At 36.7% G+C, this 19,994-nt stretch overlaps 1 protein-coding gene across 1 annotated transcript in view; it reads right to left on the reverse strand.

Annotated features, from left to right (window-relative positions):
- Positions 1 to 19,994, reverse strand: part of FTO (FTO alpha-ketoglutarate dependent dioxygenase) — a 244,348-nt gene that overhangs the window by 194,149 nt on the left and 30,205 nt on the right. The window contains exon 2 of the mRNA XM_013129797.2: positions 4,857 to 4,934. Within this exon, the coding sequence (XP_012985251.2) occupies positions 4,857 to 4,934 (78 nt within the window). The remainder of the gene's footprint in view (positions 1 to 4,856; positions 4,935 to 19,994) is intronic.

A 19,994-nucleotide genomic window follows, 5' to 3' on the forward strand; every position in this document is an offset into this window, starting at 1 on the left:
TTCACTAGTACTACCTATTTCCAAGTCAAATTTGAACCTGCCTTTCAGGAAATTAATTTTAAAATCCATAAAAGGTGCCTTTAAAGAAAACACCAGACAGTAAGTTGGTTTGTGGATTTTCAACTACATGAAAACAGTTAAAGACTTTGGCATCATAAGACACTGCTACCCTACAACACTGAAGAGGCAGCTTTATAGTACCATTTGTTTCTGCTAAGAAGGGGAACATAAGAGGAAGTCTATTTTAAAAATACTGATTCTCATAATAAATCTTAGTTTATCTATAAACCTTGCCACCATTTCTTGTGAATTTTTACAGTGAAGATATCTCCCTTTCTTTACACATTCTTATGGTTTCCAAAAACTAGCTTCCTAGACAGAGGAAAAACCCTTTATCTATGGATAATAGTAATTACTGACAATAGTGTTTACATTCCTAACTTCAAATAACACAGCTTGAAAGAAGTCCCAGATATCTGTTTGAAGGTCTTTCTACAATCCCCAGTACAGAACACTGGATCCCAGCTTTGCTTAAAAGAAATTAACACAAACTTGTTAAACACAATTCCCCTGAGCTTCCAAAAGCTCAAAACGATTCCTTGAGACCCTGAACTGGCCCCTTTGTTTCAACCAGTTCTTTGCATCTGCAGCCTTTGAATAGTGCAACAAAAAAAATCTTTATGAAGAATAACTACTGAAATCAGTGACTGCAAAGGATTTACAGCTATAGGCTACAGACGTGTACATATAGGTTGATAGGAATCACAAGTATTCTTTCACAATCATACCTAATAATGACAAAACATTATATGCTGTGACATAAAGATTATCACTGAATGATATGCTTCATTATGCAAATAATATGTATAAAAGAAAGAGCACTAACAGTTACATAGCAGTATGCTAGTATTTCTTTAAAAAATTCTGTACATTGGACATACTCAGGCAAGACTAACCAATTGCCGTATTACACACATTATTATGGTATATTTTAAAAGTTATTACTACTTAAAATTTTTTAAACACTTCATACACCAAATTTCTTACATGAACTGCACATATGAAATTCCAAACAATTATTACAAATGGAAGAAGGGAAGGAATAATATGACGTAAAGTAACTAAATTACTGAAAACATGCCCTAGAAAGGAAGTGCTACAGAGGTAACAACATTGTATTCCCCTCCTGAACTGCAGAGGTAATATCTTTCACATTTTCTGCCAGCCAAGTCAGAGGCATGTTACCTTTGGGTTGTGTTTTAAGATTACATGCTTAAGGACTATCTTAACATTAAGTTTTACACAGTATACTTAGGATTCTATCTTAAAAACAAACAAACACACCCACAAAACCCCACACCGTTAACCTCAGAAGAAATCAGGAAGTGGAAACATATTTCCGACACATCATATGAAAACAGTTTGGTTGTCTTTAAATCTCTGACCAGTCACTGTGCAATGTCCTACATAAGGAAAGCATTAAGGGATCAGAAGACAGGGTGAACACTGGGTTCACACTGGACACCTTGGTGTTTTGGGGGGATGGGGAAGGAGAAGTAATCATGTACTCTGTGTTGTAACCCTGGCAGCAAGTATTAAAGGTTAATTCCCTGCTGACTCTGAAAGAAGCAGGTATCTTACACATTTGATGTTCAGTTCTTCATACGAATGTTACAAACATGATTTTAAATATACACGTTTTCACTTCTAAAGGTGGTACTCAATGCAGCGAATCATCCTACAGGTGATCCGAGTGACAGAACAGAGTTAGAAATCAGCAATAGGGACCCTTGATAAACAAACTACCACTTACATCATGAAATTCTAAGTTTGTATTTCAGATATGTATATTTACAGGGGAAGTTTAGATTAGATGTAAGGAAGAAGTTCTGTACTGTGAGGGCTGGAACAGGTTGCCCAGGGAAGATGTGAATGTTCCATCCCTGGCAGTGTTCAAGCCCAGGTTGGACAGAGTCTTGAGTGACGCAGAATCATAGAATACTTAGGGCTGGAAAGGACCTTAAAATTATCAAGTTCCAACCCCCCTGCCATGGGCAGGGACACCTCACACTAAACCATATCATCCAAGGCTGTGTTCCAACCTGGTCCTGAACACTACCAGGGATGGAGCGTTCAACAACTTCCTTGATATCAGTAAGGCATTAAATAATATCTCCCACAGCATCCTCATAGATAAGCTAAGGAAGTGTGGGCTTGACGATCATGTAGTGAGGTGGGTCAAGAACTGGTTGAAAGGAAGAAGGCAGAGAGTTGTGGTCAATGGGGCAGAATCTAGCTGGAGGTCTGTGACTAGTGGAGTCCCTCAGGGGTCGGTGCTGGGACCAGTGCTGTTTAATATTTTCATCAACAACCTGGATGAGGGAACCGAGTGTACCCTCAGCAAGTTCACTGATGACACTAAACTGGGAGGAGTGGCTGACACACCAGAAGGCTGTGTTGCCATTCAGCGAGACCTGGACAGGCTGGAGAGTTGGGCAGGGAGAAACTTGATGAAATTCAACAAGGGCAAGTGTAGAGTCTTGCATCTGGGGAAGAACAACCCCATGTACCAGTACAGGTTGGGGGTTGACCTGCTGGAAAGTAGTGAAGGGGAAAAGGGACCTGGGGGTCCTGGTGGACAGGAGGATGACCATGAGCCAGCAATGTGCCCTTGGGGCCAAGAAGGCAAATGGCATCCTAGGGTGCATTAGAAAGGGTGTGGTTACTAGGGCAAGAGAGGTTCTCCTCCCCCTCTACTCTGCCTTGGTGAGGCCGCATCTGGAATATTGCATCCAGTTCTGGGCCCCTCAGTTCAAGAAGGACAGGGAATTGCTTGAAAGAGTCCAGCGCAGAGCCACAAAGATGATTAAGGGAGTGGAACACCTCCCTTATGAGGAGAGGCTGAGGGAGCTGGGTCTCTTTAGCTTGGAGGAGACTGAGGGGTGACCTCATCAGTATTTACAAATATGTAAAGGGTGGGTGTCAGGATGATGGAGCTAGGCTTTTTTCAGTGATATCCAGTGGTAGGACAAGGGGCAATGGGTGTAAACTGGAGCATAGGAGGTTCCACGTTAACATCAGGAAGAACTTCTTTACTGTAAGAGTGACAGAGCACTGGAACAGGTTGCCCAGGGGGGTTGTGGAGTCTCCTACGTTGGAGATATTCAAGGCCCACCTGCACAAGTTCCTGTGTGACGTACTCTAGGTTACCCTGCTCTTGCAGGAGGGTTGGACTAGATGATCTTTTGAGGTCCCTTCCAACCCTTGGGATTCTGTGATTCTGTGATTGGGCAACCCACTCCAGTTCCTCATGGTTTAGTGTGATGTGTCCCTGCCCATGGCAGGGGGGTTGGAACCAGATGGTCTCAAGGTCCTCAAGGTCCAAACCATTCTATGATTCTGTATTTGTGAACTGCCTTGCTAACAGACTTTTCCTTGTTTCTAAGTGGCTTTAAAAATTACACTGTTTCAGCCTATGATTTGGGACCCATTTGTAAAATCCTGCATTGTACAAGGCACATTGAAAGAGGATATAAGTGAAGTTCTTGTGATGGAAGTTCTTTGTTGTGCTCAGACTGTACATTTCCACACCTGACAGGATACTGTAGTTATCTACTTGCATCCTACCTAACCTTTCCAATGTGTTTAAAGAATACTGCTTTGTCAGGGGTGCATCTTTAAGGGAGTAAGGCACATCTCTCCCAGAAAGAGAGAATATAAAACTAAACTGTATGTGATATTTAATTTTGCCAACTTGTTGTCTTCAAGCTCTCACCCTTCTCTTCTCCATATGTACTACATTTAAGCACCATGGAACTTGTAATATGTACAGCTTTAATTTAAGTAACATTTCACAACCACCATTAGAATTTAAGAGGTGCTTATGATGCTTCCGATTCTCACATAGACTTAAAAATACCTAGCATGCACACAAACACTACACAAAAAAGAATAACTCTGTGTGATGCAAGAAGAATGTATCTAAACTTGATTAAGTCTGGAACTGGTCTGATTTCACTGCTTATCTTGTTCCCATTGTCTTCTATATTTATGATTTACTGATACCAAGTAAATGAGGTGCCACTTGGGCAGCCTTAGCTCCATCTTCTGTTGTCATGTGAGCTCCAAGAGCCTGGATTTACAAAGACTGAAAAAAATGCTGGGCTTAGCAGCTGTTGGCAGCAACAGACAGAAAAGATCAAACAGGAGGGGATGTAACAGGACTAAGGAAGGAGAAAATAGTAAGCTACCCAAGTCTCAAGAGGGGGGAAGAGCTTCTTCATGAACATTAGATTAAGCATGAAAAGAATGTGTTTGGTTGTTGGCATTTCTTTTGTTTATATTACTATCTCTATAGCGTAAAAGATGCCTATCAAGAGCTTAGTTCCACTATGTTCAGCACTGTAAGAACAGAGAACACCATGCTTTCCCTAAGCATCCTACAATCCAAATGAACAACAAAGGTGAGGGAAAGAGAGAGGTTGCTCAATATCATAACTGTAATCCCATGGCAAAACTGGAGTTTGACTTCATGATTCTGAATTCCCACCAAATAAATCCTTAAAAATGACAGTGTATTTTATTTTACTAAAGCATAAGAAACTGTGACTGTTACTTGTTACCTGGTGCTCAGGTACTGATATTCAGGACGAAATCCTAAAAAAAATTTACAAAGTTTTCATTCTTGAATATCCCAATTCTGGAGGTTGTATTTCGCATTACTTGGAAGTACAGTATCAGCCATGAGAATCCCATTTTCATACCAGATTTCATAGTTTCTCTTTGAAGAAAGATTTATTGTTCAGTCAAAGAGCCACTTTAGTTTAGAACAAGTGCAGTTAAAAGAAATACATTACCAACTGATGGAAATCAGCATCGACTGGTGTCATATATGGAAGTCTGTTCTTTCCAAGTTCTTCAAGAAGCCTTTTTTTCTGTTTTAGAGGGGTAAAATTGAAACAAAGTTAGATAAGAATCCAAGATAAAAACAGCAAATATAAAACTAGTATTATAAAGAAACAAACATGTACGATTATTTTTCTTATTATCTTTGATACTCGAAATTAAATAAAAGCAAATGGATGCAAAAAAACAGCAGAGCTTTTCCACTTACAAAGCAGTAATTCAGGTTTGCTAGTTACAGAGCACATGAGCATTTTTCCTCCTAAATGCTTTTAAGAATATGAGTCCTTATTACACTCCTGAAAATCCATCTTAATCTTATGTCCTTCAGAACTATGCCTCATTTATACCTACTAATTTCTTATTTCTATTTTCATTTTATTCTCCGAATTTTCATTTTCTTTTCCTCCGAAGTTGAGTCGATACAACTGATTAAAAATTGCTAAGATAAAAATCTTATTTCCACAAACTGCATTTTCCAAGTTTTCATCAGTAACAAAATTTAAATAAATTGTTAAATTTAAAATTAACTAAAATTACTGTATGCATTATACAATTAATTGTGCAGCTAAAGTGCAAGAGACAATTGAAATATGCTATCAGATTTTTGGAATCAAACAATTCAAACCCATGGCAAATCCATCCACCTTTATGTACCCACAGCCAAATTCAACATGATGTAAGTACAGATTAACACCACTGTAAAAACTATTGCAGCGGAAGTATTGGCCTAGAAAATTAATGCAGCATTTCCTTTATTTCTTCTTTCTTTTAGCTTGCAAGGATGATTCGTTTAAAAACTTTGATCATTAACAAATATTTGCTAACAAAAATACAACTCAAAGATCACAAAAATACATCTGTCATAATGCTTAAATATTTTAGATAACAGGCTTTACATTCCTATTTTTATCGCAATATTTTCAACTACATAAACAAAATTGCAAGAAACAACTGAAGTGGCAGCTCGCTCAATACTTCTCTATTACAAGAAAAAGACCAGATGGAAATGGAATACCACTTTTAAAAGACACAACATAAATGTGTACCTACATTTTCATAAAAACAAGGTATATAGGGGAAAACGACATATTTTATCACCTAGATGTCACCACAAATTGATTATTGCATAGACGAGAATTAATTCTTAAAAGACGGCTTTTTGCAAATGTCCCTCTTTATAATTTTTTGGGGGGTTGCATATACTGGTCAAATCAGATCTTCCCTGTTCTGGCAATGAAAAAAGGAAGAAAGAATTATGCCTTTTAGTAATAACATCTGGTTTATAGCAAATACGGAAACAAGGCAAGCTGAATTATGGACAGTGTTAGTGTCTATTTTATTCTGTGACAGTGAATTTCATTTATTCAAATTTAAGCATCAAGGAAGATGGTGAGCTTTAAAATTCATGAAGAAGTCTAGAAACTTTAAGGTTTATCGCTCAGTCAAACTAAACCAAGATCAAATAGCTCTCGCCCATCTCCACACTCACAACTGATAATCACTGACTCTTAACTAGACTGAGAAGAGCAGCATTGAATTTTAAAAACCAGTAGAATTTCTCTAGGTCCTGGCTTCTCTGGAAACAGGTTGTTGGTATGTTGATATGAAGTCATGGTGAAACTGAGCATAACGTTACTTCAGATTAAGCTGCAAAAAATGACATGGTAATTTGCTGCATAATGTAAACAGGTAATACTTCTCTATTATAAAAAGCTTGCTGCAATTTTATTACCAGAAATCACTGAAAACACTAAATTGGCTTCTGTAAGATAAACTATATTAAACTGCAGCCAAAAAAAAATATATATTTCAACATGTTCTCACAACTGTGAGGGAGAAAAAAATAAAAAATAAGAAAGAGGTGGGAAAGAGATTCCGACAATTTCTTTGTCAAGTACCAGCCTCTTGGCAAAAAGCACACAACATTAAAATGCACTCCTGTGTATAGGTAGTACTAGTTCACATTTGATTGTCAGATCTGGCTAAGTGCCGCTCTTCAGCTTGATGTACAGACTAATACACACAGCTGGGTGGTATAACATGTTGCCCATCTCTTATGCAAGAAGCTGTCACACAGATGTCAAAACATCAAGTTGCTCACAAATACCTCCAAAAAGTGAAAAAAGAGAACAACTGACAATCTGGCTATACCAGCTGGCTGATGTGTAAGTCTAAGCTCTGTTACACAAGCATTGCTTATGGGCTCTTCCAACATCTAAACTCTGAAACAGGAAAAATAAAAATGCTTTCATTTGAAGTTACCAGGCATCTGAAAAAAAAAATCATTCTTTAAACCTAATTTTTACATTTTAAAAATTATTAACAGTGTAACAGCTTATTGAGGTACCAGTATTATGTTTCTTACACTTTAAGAACCAACGTAATCTTTACGTATATACATTTGCCATGCCAGTACATGAAAGGATCGTAAGTTCACCATCCCTATAATGTCACCATGCACTAGGCACTGCTCAAGAAACCTTGCTAAATGTTGTATTTGGGCCTTCAGAAAGGAGAAAAATCTCTGCAAATATTGTATTTTTTAGGCTGCTGTGAGTGTTAAAGGATTTATTATATATATCTGACTCTGATAACTGGCAGGCAGACCAGAAGCACTAATACCCAGTTCCAGAGCATGTGATAAACTTCCTTCAGACATTAACAATCTCTGCTCATTTACTAGTAATAAACAAGTTTATTAATGAGATAGTTGTAAAATTCAGCAAGGGAATTCTCAATCACTATGCATAGAAATTTTTTTTACTGTTTCTTCATAACAGTAGAAGTAATATGGTGTATGTTACAGAGCAGAGGAAGCGATAGAAACACAGTGAATACATAGCAAAGTCACAGGCCAAAATGCAGTTATACATACATAGTCTGTCATTTTCAAATCAAGTGGTACAAAGGAAAAGTGGGACTTAATGACATTTTCTACCCAAGAATCATCACAGTGTAAAAACTTCTGCAGCTCAAGTATTTCCCTGCAGGGTGTCAATATCCTTCTCAAAAGGTTTCATTGCTCTCTTAATTGTAAGACAAAAGTTCAATATCTAGGCTATAAAGGCTTGTGAAGACCTTAGTGTTTCAAACACAGAATTCCCATGTAGTTTCATCATCACACAAGTCAGAAGACAGTAGTAATTTTCCAATTTACAGATCACTGTCTTGGCTGAAGCAATGTATGATGAAAACTATTTCTGCTGAAATCACATTAAAATATTATTGAAATTAATTCTGACAACAAATGTAAGGCTGCAATGACTCAACAATTTCTAATATGTGAAACCACTGAAAACATTAACAGGAAAAGTTTGTTTCTTCCCCCCAGTACTTAGCATAAAACACACTGAAAAATTTATGGAAGAAACTGCATTTTTTAGAACAAGGGACATTTCAGTCAATGCAAGCACCAGTCACCTCTAAAAAGATAACTCTCTTTGCTGCCCTGCATTTCTCCTGAATTCTGGGAAAATGCCATTTTCACTGCATAATCTCTCTGTACGTGAAGCAGCATCCTATCCAGATGTAAAAAGTCAGTGACACACATGGACATGTTACACACATGGTCAGTTACAGACATGGACCAACACAACAGTGCCTACAAAGCGTCTAGGAGTGATAGTTTTTAGCTGAACAAGAACTACTCATTGTGATGAGCAGTTAAAGCATACACTTTCTTGAAACTAGTAGAATGCCAAAAAACATGACTGCAAGTCACTAACCTGGAAAAGCCCATGTCATTATTTCCTATAAGAGATTTTTTTAAAGACATTGTTTTGAATTTTCTACCAGGCATGTTCCCAATCTCTGAGTGGATGGCAAGCAGCCTTTTTTCCAGCCAGTAATTATTTACTTTCACCTTACAATTAGCATTATGCAGAACAAAGAGAATGAAGTGCAAATAAATCATGCTATGAAAAACACACATGAAAGAGGTCAATTCAAAGAAAAATTTAGTATCTTGCCATTGCATTTAGCCTCCTACTCGAACAATTCTTCAATATTTACTATTTACAAATACTTCCTATGCACGCGTGATGTGTCTATGAAATATTGTCTCAGAAGATGGCTGAGACTCTTCAAATCCACCTTTCAGGCAAGCTGGTGCTTGGCCACAAAAGCTTGCACTTGCTTGATGCAAAGAAAAGAGCATAAGCAGCAAAACAATTCTGCATACTCCAAATTTTCTGATTCACTACCTGACTCATGCTACAGTGACATAAAGTCCCACCTAATGTTGCCTTAATTTCATTAGGTCAGTGTTGGGGTTTTTTTTATCTAATGACTGAAAATGCCCATTTTTACTCCCCTCAACCCTTAGCAATCTAACAGCAGAGAGGTAAAAGAAATCTGAACATTTTATCTAGGCTGAGTTTTACCTATCTCATGTCTAATCTGACAAATAATCTTACCGAGGCTAACGGAGGGAATAAGTAGGAGTGCAAGAGCAAGGCCTAATAGCTTTGAAACACCATCTCCATTCACAGCCTATGAAATAACCCTTCTGCTTAACTCTTTTCTAGAGTTCTTAAAACATTGCCTTTTTTCTTTTTTTTTGTCCTAAGTTTTTCTAACTGCTCACTGCAGCTTTTACACTTTTGAGAATACTGACTAAGGAACAGAGCTAGCAAAACACTTCAGGGTTTTGTTTTTTCTCTTTGTTTTCAATGCAGTCCAATGTGTTTACAGAAATTCCTGGTCAGGTCCTACAAAAAGGCCTCTATTCAAAGCATAAGAAAGTATCATCTCTACCTCCAACATTGTTTTTGCCAGTAGTCTTGTTTTCCAAAGAGTTATGAGGTTTAGCAAGGTACTCTGAGAATGCATATTGCCCTGAAAGAAAGATTTGGATCACAAGTTCAAATGCAAACCTTTGGTTTTCAAAAATCCCTCTTTTCTATTGGCTTTTTCCCCACATAAGAACACACATTAGGGCCTGTGTTTCCCTTTCATCCTTTTGGGTTTTAATCAACTATATGAAAACATGGATTTATTTCAAGTCATGCATGAAGAAATGGGCTAACACTCTGAAGTGAGAGCTCAATGGCTGTATAATAAAGGAAGATTAAGCACTTTCTATAGTAAAAATTTTGTGACACAAAAATAAAACCCCATCTAGAAAAAAAGCCATCGCTTTACAGAACTTCCTAACCCTTACCTCCCAATATTCTTTCACATGTTTTTAAAAAATGAAGAATTAAAAAGACATACCCAATTTGGGATAGTTTCTCAAAGAAGGAATGTGATTTTTGAAGTTAACATTAGTTTAAACTACAAGGCCTTCCAAGTGTTAACTATTAAAACTTCATAGCAACCAAGATCATTCAAGTGGCTCACTAGGACCAGCTATGTCAGAAATTAACCTAGAGTAATAAAAAAAATACATTCTAAATGCATCATTACAGCTTCTATTTTCCCACTTTCACATCTATCAGATCTCAGAAATTTTGTCAAATTATTTCTAAGCTCCACTCATTAGAAGACCTTGAGGGACCGGCCAATTTACCAGTACTATTACTCCCATGAAAATGTTTTATTTCCAGGCTGCCCTTTGTTACCCTCAAGTTTTACCAAAAGCCTTGTCTGTGCTACACTCTTCCTACAACCCAGCCTTGCAAAAATACCGGCAGACATCTGACCACACTGTCCGACACTTTGCATACGACAGCTCCCCAACCCGTAATACTATATGCCAAAAACATTTCCATATTAAGGACAGAAAATTGTATTATTTTTATTATTCATATAAATGCATATTAAAATTATCTATGGCTACATAACCATACTTAATTGGCATAAATCCATTTCCTAACTATACTACAACAAAGTATAAGGTATAAGGTTATTTAATGTAACTATTGTGCACCTTGCTCACCCACTGAACAAACCAGTTCAGTTACATAAGTTGCTGGATGCAGCTTAAGTGATCTGGACATGAAAAACATTACGTAAGGAACAATCTACTACAATGCAAAGACCTCAGGTCTAACACCAGTACTTGTGACTGAGCAGCTGTCTGGAAGGCTGGTGTTTTTTCCTCAAGGTACTGTTTGGTTTTGCTTACTAATTTCAACCTCTCCTGCCCCTTCTCAAAAATCAAGAGGCCCAGATCTTGGTTCACACGCACATGCAGACCAGTCATGCATATGCACAACATACTTGAACTGATGTAACTGAACTAGGAGTTAATTTATGCCTTGAAGCACCTTAGCAATGTGTGAAAAATGCCTCTGCAACCTGCACCCCCTCCCTCCCCATCTTGAGTGTTAAGGGCCCCTTAATCACTGGTTTAACCTGCAGGAACATTGCTCTTTTGGCCAGTGGCTGTTAATGAAACAGAACTGGCACTTTTCTTACCCAGCTGAGTGTAGATTTGTCACACATGGATTAATGCTTAAAATAATAATTAAGAAAAAAAGTTTTAAATTATACATTATTTAAACAGAACCACTTCTTCTGCTGACAAAATGCCCCTAAGCCTTCTCAGTATACTTGTCAATAAAATTTTACCATCACTGCAAGCATCTTGACACTATCACCCATTTCTGGTTCCCTCTGTCTTTTATGCATCCTCTTCCAGCAGGTACCAGTTGGGAAAAAGATCAGCTGTATTTGGTGAGAAGTAAGAAAATTCAAACTTTATTTTAGAATAATGATCAAATTTAAATCTGATCTCCAAGTCTTTAGTTTTCTTTTTATACATATGGACAAAAGAACACAGATGAACCTAAGGAAATGTTATAAACAATTGATACTTTAATATGTTTGTGAATCACAAGGAATAGAGAATGACACTGGGCCATTCCTGCATGCCATTATTTGCATTGTTTTACTGAGAAATAGCCAATAGTTGCTGAGAAACTGAATTTCTTAAGCAGTTCTTAACCAGCTCAACTCCAAAGAACCAGCAGATAGAAACCTTCATGACTGTCACAAAAAATTAATTCTGCATGATGTAGCAAATATACCCCTATGCACTCATTCCCAAAAAACAAAGAGGATTTCACCCTATGTGAAATACTAACCACCAATCTTTTATCAGATAAAAAATTCAATAAATATTAAACCCAGCTAAAATAAAACCACAGATTATAACAAGGGTTCATGCTGAAATAAGGATACATTTAGCATTGCTGTCTATAGATTTCTCACATTCTTAGGACACTAAGAAGTTACTGATGTTGTCTAACTTCTGAAGTCAATTACCAGGATGTACGGTGCTACTACTATGTAGCCTTATGAGCTGTTTCTCCTTGAACAGTCCAAGGAAAGAGAAAGAAACATGAAGAATCACCACATTTTGAGAAGTATCCTATATCTGCAATGTGGAACTGTACAATTTTCACTGGGGTTTAACAGCTAATTAGCATAGCAAAGTAAAAGCAAACAGGCTGAGAATGAACCAAAGACCTGCAGGATGAAAACCAAGGGCTGACAAAGCTTGACATGCAGATTGAGAACCTTTGTGACAGGCTTATAACTTCTGTAGACATAGGCAAAGAACTTTAACATTCACATACACACATACATATATGAGCAGGTCATGCTAATACAGTTTTTCAGAACCAGCAGAAGATCAAAGATGCAATTAATTTTCTTACACCCTTTCATCATTTCTGAAAAAAAAAATGAGCCTTGCAGGATTTATGGTCTATATAGGTTTCGATAGGTAATGGTAGAAATATTCAATATGTAATAAGAACACTTTAAAAAGTGTGAAGGGGAGAACTTTACTTGTTAAAGCATCACCCAGAAGAAAGAGCAGTCAAAAGTAAAGTGAAAAGAAAGTGGATACTTGAAAAAAATATAGGTATTTCCTTAAACACTTCAGTTTAGCATCAAATGTGGTTCTAAAGTCCCCCTGATAACAGTGCTGAAGACAGTGTTAATGTAGAAAGACCAAGTGCTAAGTGCAAATGTATGTGCCATGCATTGGATACAAGGAAGATCAATAAAGAGCTAGAGCATTAAATTTCACATACTGTAACTGTCATGCCCCCATTAATAGTATTTGAACATCTTCTTAGGCCATTACTAAATTGTTGACTCTCAATATTTATTACAGAACTGAATTATTTTCCAGAGCTTTTATTAGCACAATAAGCACTAAGAAAGTATAAAAGCACTTACAAACGTGGTGAAATTTGAAGAGCTTTACAGCCTTCCAAGACATCATACTTGATTACTTAGCTGCGCTCTTGACTCCAGAATGAAAAGACAGGAAGATGGTTGAAAGCCTTATAGATAAAAGGAGATGTATTCCAGGAACACTTTTCTCTTGTGTAAGTCATGTTTCCCCAGATACGGAGCTGGTATGTTTTAAAGGAGGTATTTACAAGATAATTCTTGAGAGCATTATGTCACAATTAGCAAAACCACTGCAGAGGGAAAGCACAGAAGGGGCATGCTAATTCCCCCAGGATCTGGCTGCAGAGGCAGCACCATGATTCCTGCTTCTGCTCTTCAATCTTTGTGATTTGTCCTTTTCAAGGACATGATAAACACAGATTTTTCTTCAAACATTTCTCACACTAGAGGAGCCTCTGAGCAGAAGCTTTGTTTAATTCCACTTCCTCTCCGCAAAACAATTGAAAGGCAACGATCACTGATTTGTTATCATGGTAACAACAAATCTGGTGTCATACAAATCGTTAACTTATTTCCAAAACACCACAACCACTGAGATGCTGTTTTGAAGCCACACAGGAGTACAATGTTAATACAGTTGTTCAGGTTTTTTTGTTTTCGCAAACTATCTCACAGACAAAGTAATTACAGAGCACATTATATTCATAAATTTAACACGTATCAATATTTGTACAAGAACTTTCAATGGCAAGAAGTGCTATTTGCAATACTTTATTATAAGAGTAACTGGTACAATAAATGCACAGACGTTGCTTTGTATTTATAATGCAGTAATTTGCTAATTTTGCATAAATGATGACATTGGTCAAATAACGGTACTAACAGTTACTTAGAAAACCTACAGACTGCAGCTGTTGCATCAACTTCGTAGTAAGACAGCTGTTAATGAACCACTTGAATTCTGGCATACAAGTTCAAGAAGGATACTGCTATATGTGGTTTGCAGAAAGAAGAGGTGTGGGGAGACTAACAAAAAATATTTAAAGAAAAAACCTCATGGTGAACAATCCAAATGCAGTGAATGATTCAGACTTAGGTAACTGTTAAGTCTGAAGACTTTGCTTTGTTCACAGTCTCTGGAATAAGCCACATGGGGAACAGAAAGCTAACATTTAATTTTTCAGCTGGCAGACAATGATTAGCAAAATTTAGGGTCTGAAAGAAGGTTAGTCAAGTTCAGACCACAAACACAGAGCACAGTTTAAAAGAAAGTATAATTACCCATTGGAGATCATCACTGTGTGAGATAAATTTTCCCTCATGGAAATTCTTTTTCACATTAAGTTTGGATATTTTACTAAATGATACATTTTAGTAGAGTGGTTCCCAAACTGTTTAGATCAGCAGACTGCAATGAATCACCCATACTTCCTGCAGAAATTCTGCACATACAGCCTAAGCAAATAAACTGGAGGCAGTAGAGCCACACTGACTGAAAGCTTCCTCATATTCCTCAGTTTGGTTTTGATTCATCACATTGACAGTAACCAGTGGTCAGTGAACTGGGAGACCCTGATCTGCTTCTGTAAGAATATAGTTTTCTGAAGTCCTGAAGCTGGTGCTGAAAATTCTCGTCTGCCTCACAACTCAGGCAAAGTTATGCAAGACTTTGTCAGGATCCGTTTTTCATAGTACTTGGAACATTTACAGTATTACCACAAGGCTAAAGAACTACAGCTGGAGGAAGGAATTCTCACTTTTCTGTCATTCATATTTCATTTTTAAACTGAATTTGCATAATTGAAAGAATAAGCATAATGTATTCTAAGTGAAAAAATACCAGAGAGCACTGACCTGCTATTAGACAAGTTACTTTTTATGTGATTTCCTTTATTCCAATCGCAGCAAAAATTCATAATACAGATTAACATTTTCCTTAGGCATATATTTATTGAGAAAACATAGCAAACCTTACTTTTTCAAAAAATTATGTTTTAATAAAGCAGTCCTAACTCTTGCCTTATTAATTCTATGTATAGATGTTATTTCTTGTTAACTTTTCCCCCTCTGTTGCAATAACCAGGTGCGATTTTTTCAGAACAGCAGTACTCCACTAAAATGGACGTGAACAAAAATTATTTCTTATGTCTTTTGAGTACATTTCTTCAGGGTAACTTCTGTCTGTCCTTTCTCCCCATACACTTATCTTCCTAACTGTAAAAAACAAAACCAAAACAAAACCAAAACAACTAAAACCCTAAACTTACACTACTGCATATTCCTAGTGCCAAATTTAACAAACAAACAATTCCTATAAAGAGTACTAACTCATTCTCGAACAGTCTGGATTCATTGTTTAAATAAAGGAAAAAGTGAAGCAGTCATTCTGGTCCATAACAGATACTAAAGATGTACCAGGCTGATAAGAAAATACACAAATGTTTTATCAACTGTGTGGTAACATGAAAAATTGAATCCATTAAATGATCTAATAAAACAACAACAACAAAAAAAAGCACCAAACAGTCTCTGTTTTGCTTTGATTTGTTTTAAGTAGATATTTGTATATGTTATATAAGATCATCAAAAAAGCCCACAGGTAAATTAGTACAAGGGAAGGAACAGGGATGGTGAGGTGAGGAGAGGTTAAAAACCCTTTACAAAAAGAGATAAACACATGAAAAAATAAAATAAAATAAAATAAAAAGTCGAAAAGGGAAGTGCAACTTGACAAAAATTGTTCTGAACTATTATCAAATTAAAGGCATGCAGACAACTCTCTATCCAAATGAAAACATTGCAGACACCTTAGAATTATGAACTCTTGCTTCGTTGGAGGATATTTTGAAGACAAGAACAACTAAATTTCATTTCCTTCAGACTGTCTACAAGGGCTAGAGTCAACTATTTTATAATCTGATACAGTGGTTCTGTATGTTAGGCTACTCTCAACTTGAAAATGAAACAACTAGGCCACCCTTCTTGACACAAAGTATGCATGTCTGTGTTAAAACCGTCTGAGTGACAGCAGCTTAGATTCATTAATAAAGGAGGCTGAGGGCAAAGAACTGACATGGAGAGAAAGCTGCCAGGGCCACCTTTGTTCTTACTTGCTGGCTTAGCATGCTGTATTACTTCCCCTTCTACAATGCAGTTACTTCAGCATAACTGGAATTCAGGAACGGCTGCGTGAAGAATGAATGAACAATGTAGGACTTAAAGAAAAATTACTGGGATGATTTTAAAATCAGACACTATCAAATGACTACAAGAATTGTTTGATACATTTATCATTTAGTACTACATATACCGCAAATCCCACCTAAAGCAGAAGTGACAAACGCTTGATGGTCTCCATGCAGAGCAAGATTTTCATAAGCCAAATGTCTCAAATCACTGTTATTTGAATTAATTCATTATATAGGAATTTAATTAGATTTTTTCTTAGAAGTATAACTAAAAATTACTACCTTTACCTAATAATTTTGGGAACCCTTAACTCTGTCCTTGCCATTCCTTGTGAATAACCATATCAGGGATCCCTACTATAGCATTCATTCAAGGACCTTTTCTTTTTACTTCCATCAGAACAATTTTTAACATACTCACTCATTTCCAGCTAGTAAAGTGCAAAAAAAAAAAAAACAAAAAACAAGAGCTGTTTCATTCAGGTGTCCCACCTGTATTTACACACTAAGCAGAGCAACCAAACATCAGGACAGCAGAAAGATCACCTTTACCATGCATATGAAAATTGTGCCTCCAGTATATAGTAGAGAGATCAGTATCAAACTATATAAAGCATTGCAACAGTCTTTTGTATCATGCCATGGGTAAAGACAGCATTCTCTAATTTCTACAGCTCCTCCTTCAATTTCTTTTGTTCTTTAAGTTGAGAAGTTAACTGTTCTGTGCTTGCAAGTTTTCAATGGTCTATTACAAAAAGACTCAAATTTGTTTGCATTACACACCACAGGGATTAAAAAGGAGTTAAAATATATCTATTCAAAACTATTGTGCAGAAAATAGCTGTGTTGTACAGGGCTTAGGCTGTGACCCGCTTAACTTTATTCATAGAATGCACAATCCATCACGTACAAAAACACAGAGGAAAATGTGAGGTGTTCGTAAGCATTGCTGTTAGTGAAAAATTCTGCTAATTATTACACCAAATAAGCATAGTCAACAGGCCAGAGCTGTGAGAGGGCATGTTTCAGGGCATTAAATGGCTGCCTTGGATGGAGATGAATATATTACACTATGCCCTTTAACAATAAAACAATTTCCCTGACACTTAACAAAGCTAGGCAGCAACAGCAGCACAGATGAAGAGCTCAAGCCTGTACTGGGCATTCAACGATGTTTCAGTGCCACCTAGTGACGTACACTTTAACTTTATTGTCCCTTAAGATTTATAGTACATGAAAAGTTCAAAAGCTAATTCAGCTCAAGTGTGGAGTCCGCACAGTATGGAAGAGAAGCCTCACTCTGTGCCAAGAAAAGGCAAAGAGGTCATGATGACACAAACTCCTCCCTTTCTTTATAACTAAAACATGCACTTCCTTAGCTAGAAGATAAAGCCTTACATACATTTTAGAGCCTACTCTTACAGTTAAACAAAAAAGAAAGTTAACAGCTTGGCAGGAAAGGACAAAACACAGTATATTTAGAAGGCTGTACTATGCACAAGCTTAGACAGTTTGGATATTTTACAAAACTGAATTTAGGAAAATATCCATCGGCTTAATAATTTTAAAAATAATTTTGGAATTTACTTTATTATTTTACCTGGAGTGCTTTCTCAGCTTAAGAAGGTGTTTTAAAGACTGAATTCTGCATATACATTCCATGTTCGCATTTTGACATTTTGTATACTTCTACATTTATGTACCCTATTAACTACCACTTGAAAGGAGATTACAACAATTTAACATCTTTGTTACCTTATTGAGCTTCTGATAAATAGTACTGCAGTTGAATGCTGATGCAAACTAACTGAACTTTGCAGCACAACCAAGCTCAAGAAAAGCTGCAAAAAGGCTGAAATATACTTTATGCTGAATCTAAATTAATGCGTGTATTCAATACCAGCACAATAGTGTACCAATGAAAAAAAACAAAATAAAAACAAACAAACAAACAAAAAACCCCACACAAAAAAAAAAAACCCAAGAAGACCCAGAAATTTAGACCTCAAAGCAACCTTCCAGTATCTGAAGCGGGCCTATAAGGAAGAAATTCTTTACTGTAAGTGTGGTGAGGCACTGGAAGGCCCAAGGAAGTTGTGAATGCTTCATCCCTGGCAGTGTTCAAGCCCAAGTTGGACACAGCCTTGGGTGATATGGTTTAGTGTGAGGTGTCCCTGGCCATGGCAGGGGGGTTGGAACTAGATGATCTTAAGGTCTTTTCCAACCCTAACTATTCTATGATCCTTCCAATCTATGATCTTTTCACCCTTAGATCAAGTTAAAAGAACAGATACTAATGGCATTAATCTCTGCATTTTTATTTCATAAGATTTTTACAGGAAAGGCAAATCTTTATGTCCACTAGCCATTTAGCACATGAACACCATTTATATATGGAGACTTCATATATAGATGAAAAAATTAAAAATTCTGCATCTGAATCTCACATCTATCATCACAAAATGGACAGCTATGTATCAATACTTTATAGTACTAATTTCAGGAGAAAAATCATCTTCATCATCTTCAACAAAGCTGCTTCCTATTACTGGCACTAAATTGTCACTTCAAGCGCAAGAGTTTAGTGTTCTTAGTTTCATTAAGGCAAATTAAGTTAATATATCTTATGGTACATTTCTGAACTGCATACAAGGGAACAAAATCTGAAAAAAAAAATCTAAAATTCCTACAAGGCAGACTTATTACTAGAAGAGGACACTAAATGCCTGTTCTGATTGAAATACCTAACTCAAAATTTAAAAAAGATGCTTAAGAGATTGCTTTAAGAATAATTTCTTCAAATTATGAAGCAGCAAGGAGAAGTGTGAGTGAGAAGAATGAAGAGGAGGAATAATGGCTTTTAAAACATGCTCATGAAACATTATACTGGCCTAAACAGATCTACAGTTGCAGAAAAGGTTTGTCTAATGTAATTTTCCTACTCCAAACTTAGTGAAATCAATATATAAGATTTGGGAATTGTTTTGCACATGTGCAAATCCTTACTGTTATGGGGTCTTGACCTTGAAGATTTTATGATGAACAAAGAATCTTCCTCATTTATGTGTCTGCATCAAAACCCACAGTGAAAACTGGAGGAATGAAAGAAGACTCTCATGTTAAAATTCTCACCTAGATGATTATATTAACAAAGCACAACTTTACAGATTAAGCCTACAGTATTAGGCAAATAGTTAGATGCAAAGTGCCTAAATGCTGCAGCATTAAAAAGCCCTTCGAAGCCCAGCTGGGAAAACCTTCACACAGTGAATGGACAGCACATTGTAACTAAGTTTGGAAACCTCTGCTGCAAACATACTTCGGATGTTTTAATCTATACCCTGCCTTAGGGCCTAAACTGCTGTCACAAGAATCAATATCGTCTCTACTTTAAATAGCAAGTAAAAAATGAAGATAACCTTGTTCCTTACATGTCGTGTAGAATTCTACTCATGGCTTTTCAAACTACACTTCCAGCTTTGAAGAAAGTATTTGTACTTCCTGGAGTACTTTCACTGCTGGAAAACTTACAAGGAAGACTGGAGGAAAGATGCACTGATACAAAACAACAAACAATGGTCTAACAGTTAAGGAACTGTAGAATCCACAAGAGGCAAAAGGCAGTACGACAGCAAAGGCCAACTGTAACTCCCTGTTCACCACAGCAATAAAAAAAGCATTCCAATGTGTGATGATCACTAAATTATATTATTACTGTCCAAGCTTTTAAGAATCTATCACATTTTATTGCTCTTACAAGAATACTTAATTTTCTCTAACAGCAGTTGTGTTAGAAAGAAAGAGGATTTG

Source organism: Melopsittacus undulatus, chromosome Z, assembly GCF_012275295.1.
Source record: "Melopsittacus undulatus isolate bMelUnd1 chromosome Z, bMelUnd1.mat.Z, whole genome shotgun sequence".
NCBI lineage: Eukaryota > Metazoa > Chordata > Aves > Psittaciformes > Psittaculidae > Melopsittacus > Melopsittacus undulatus.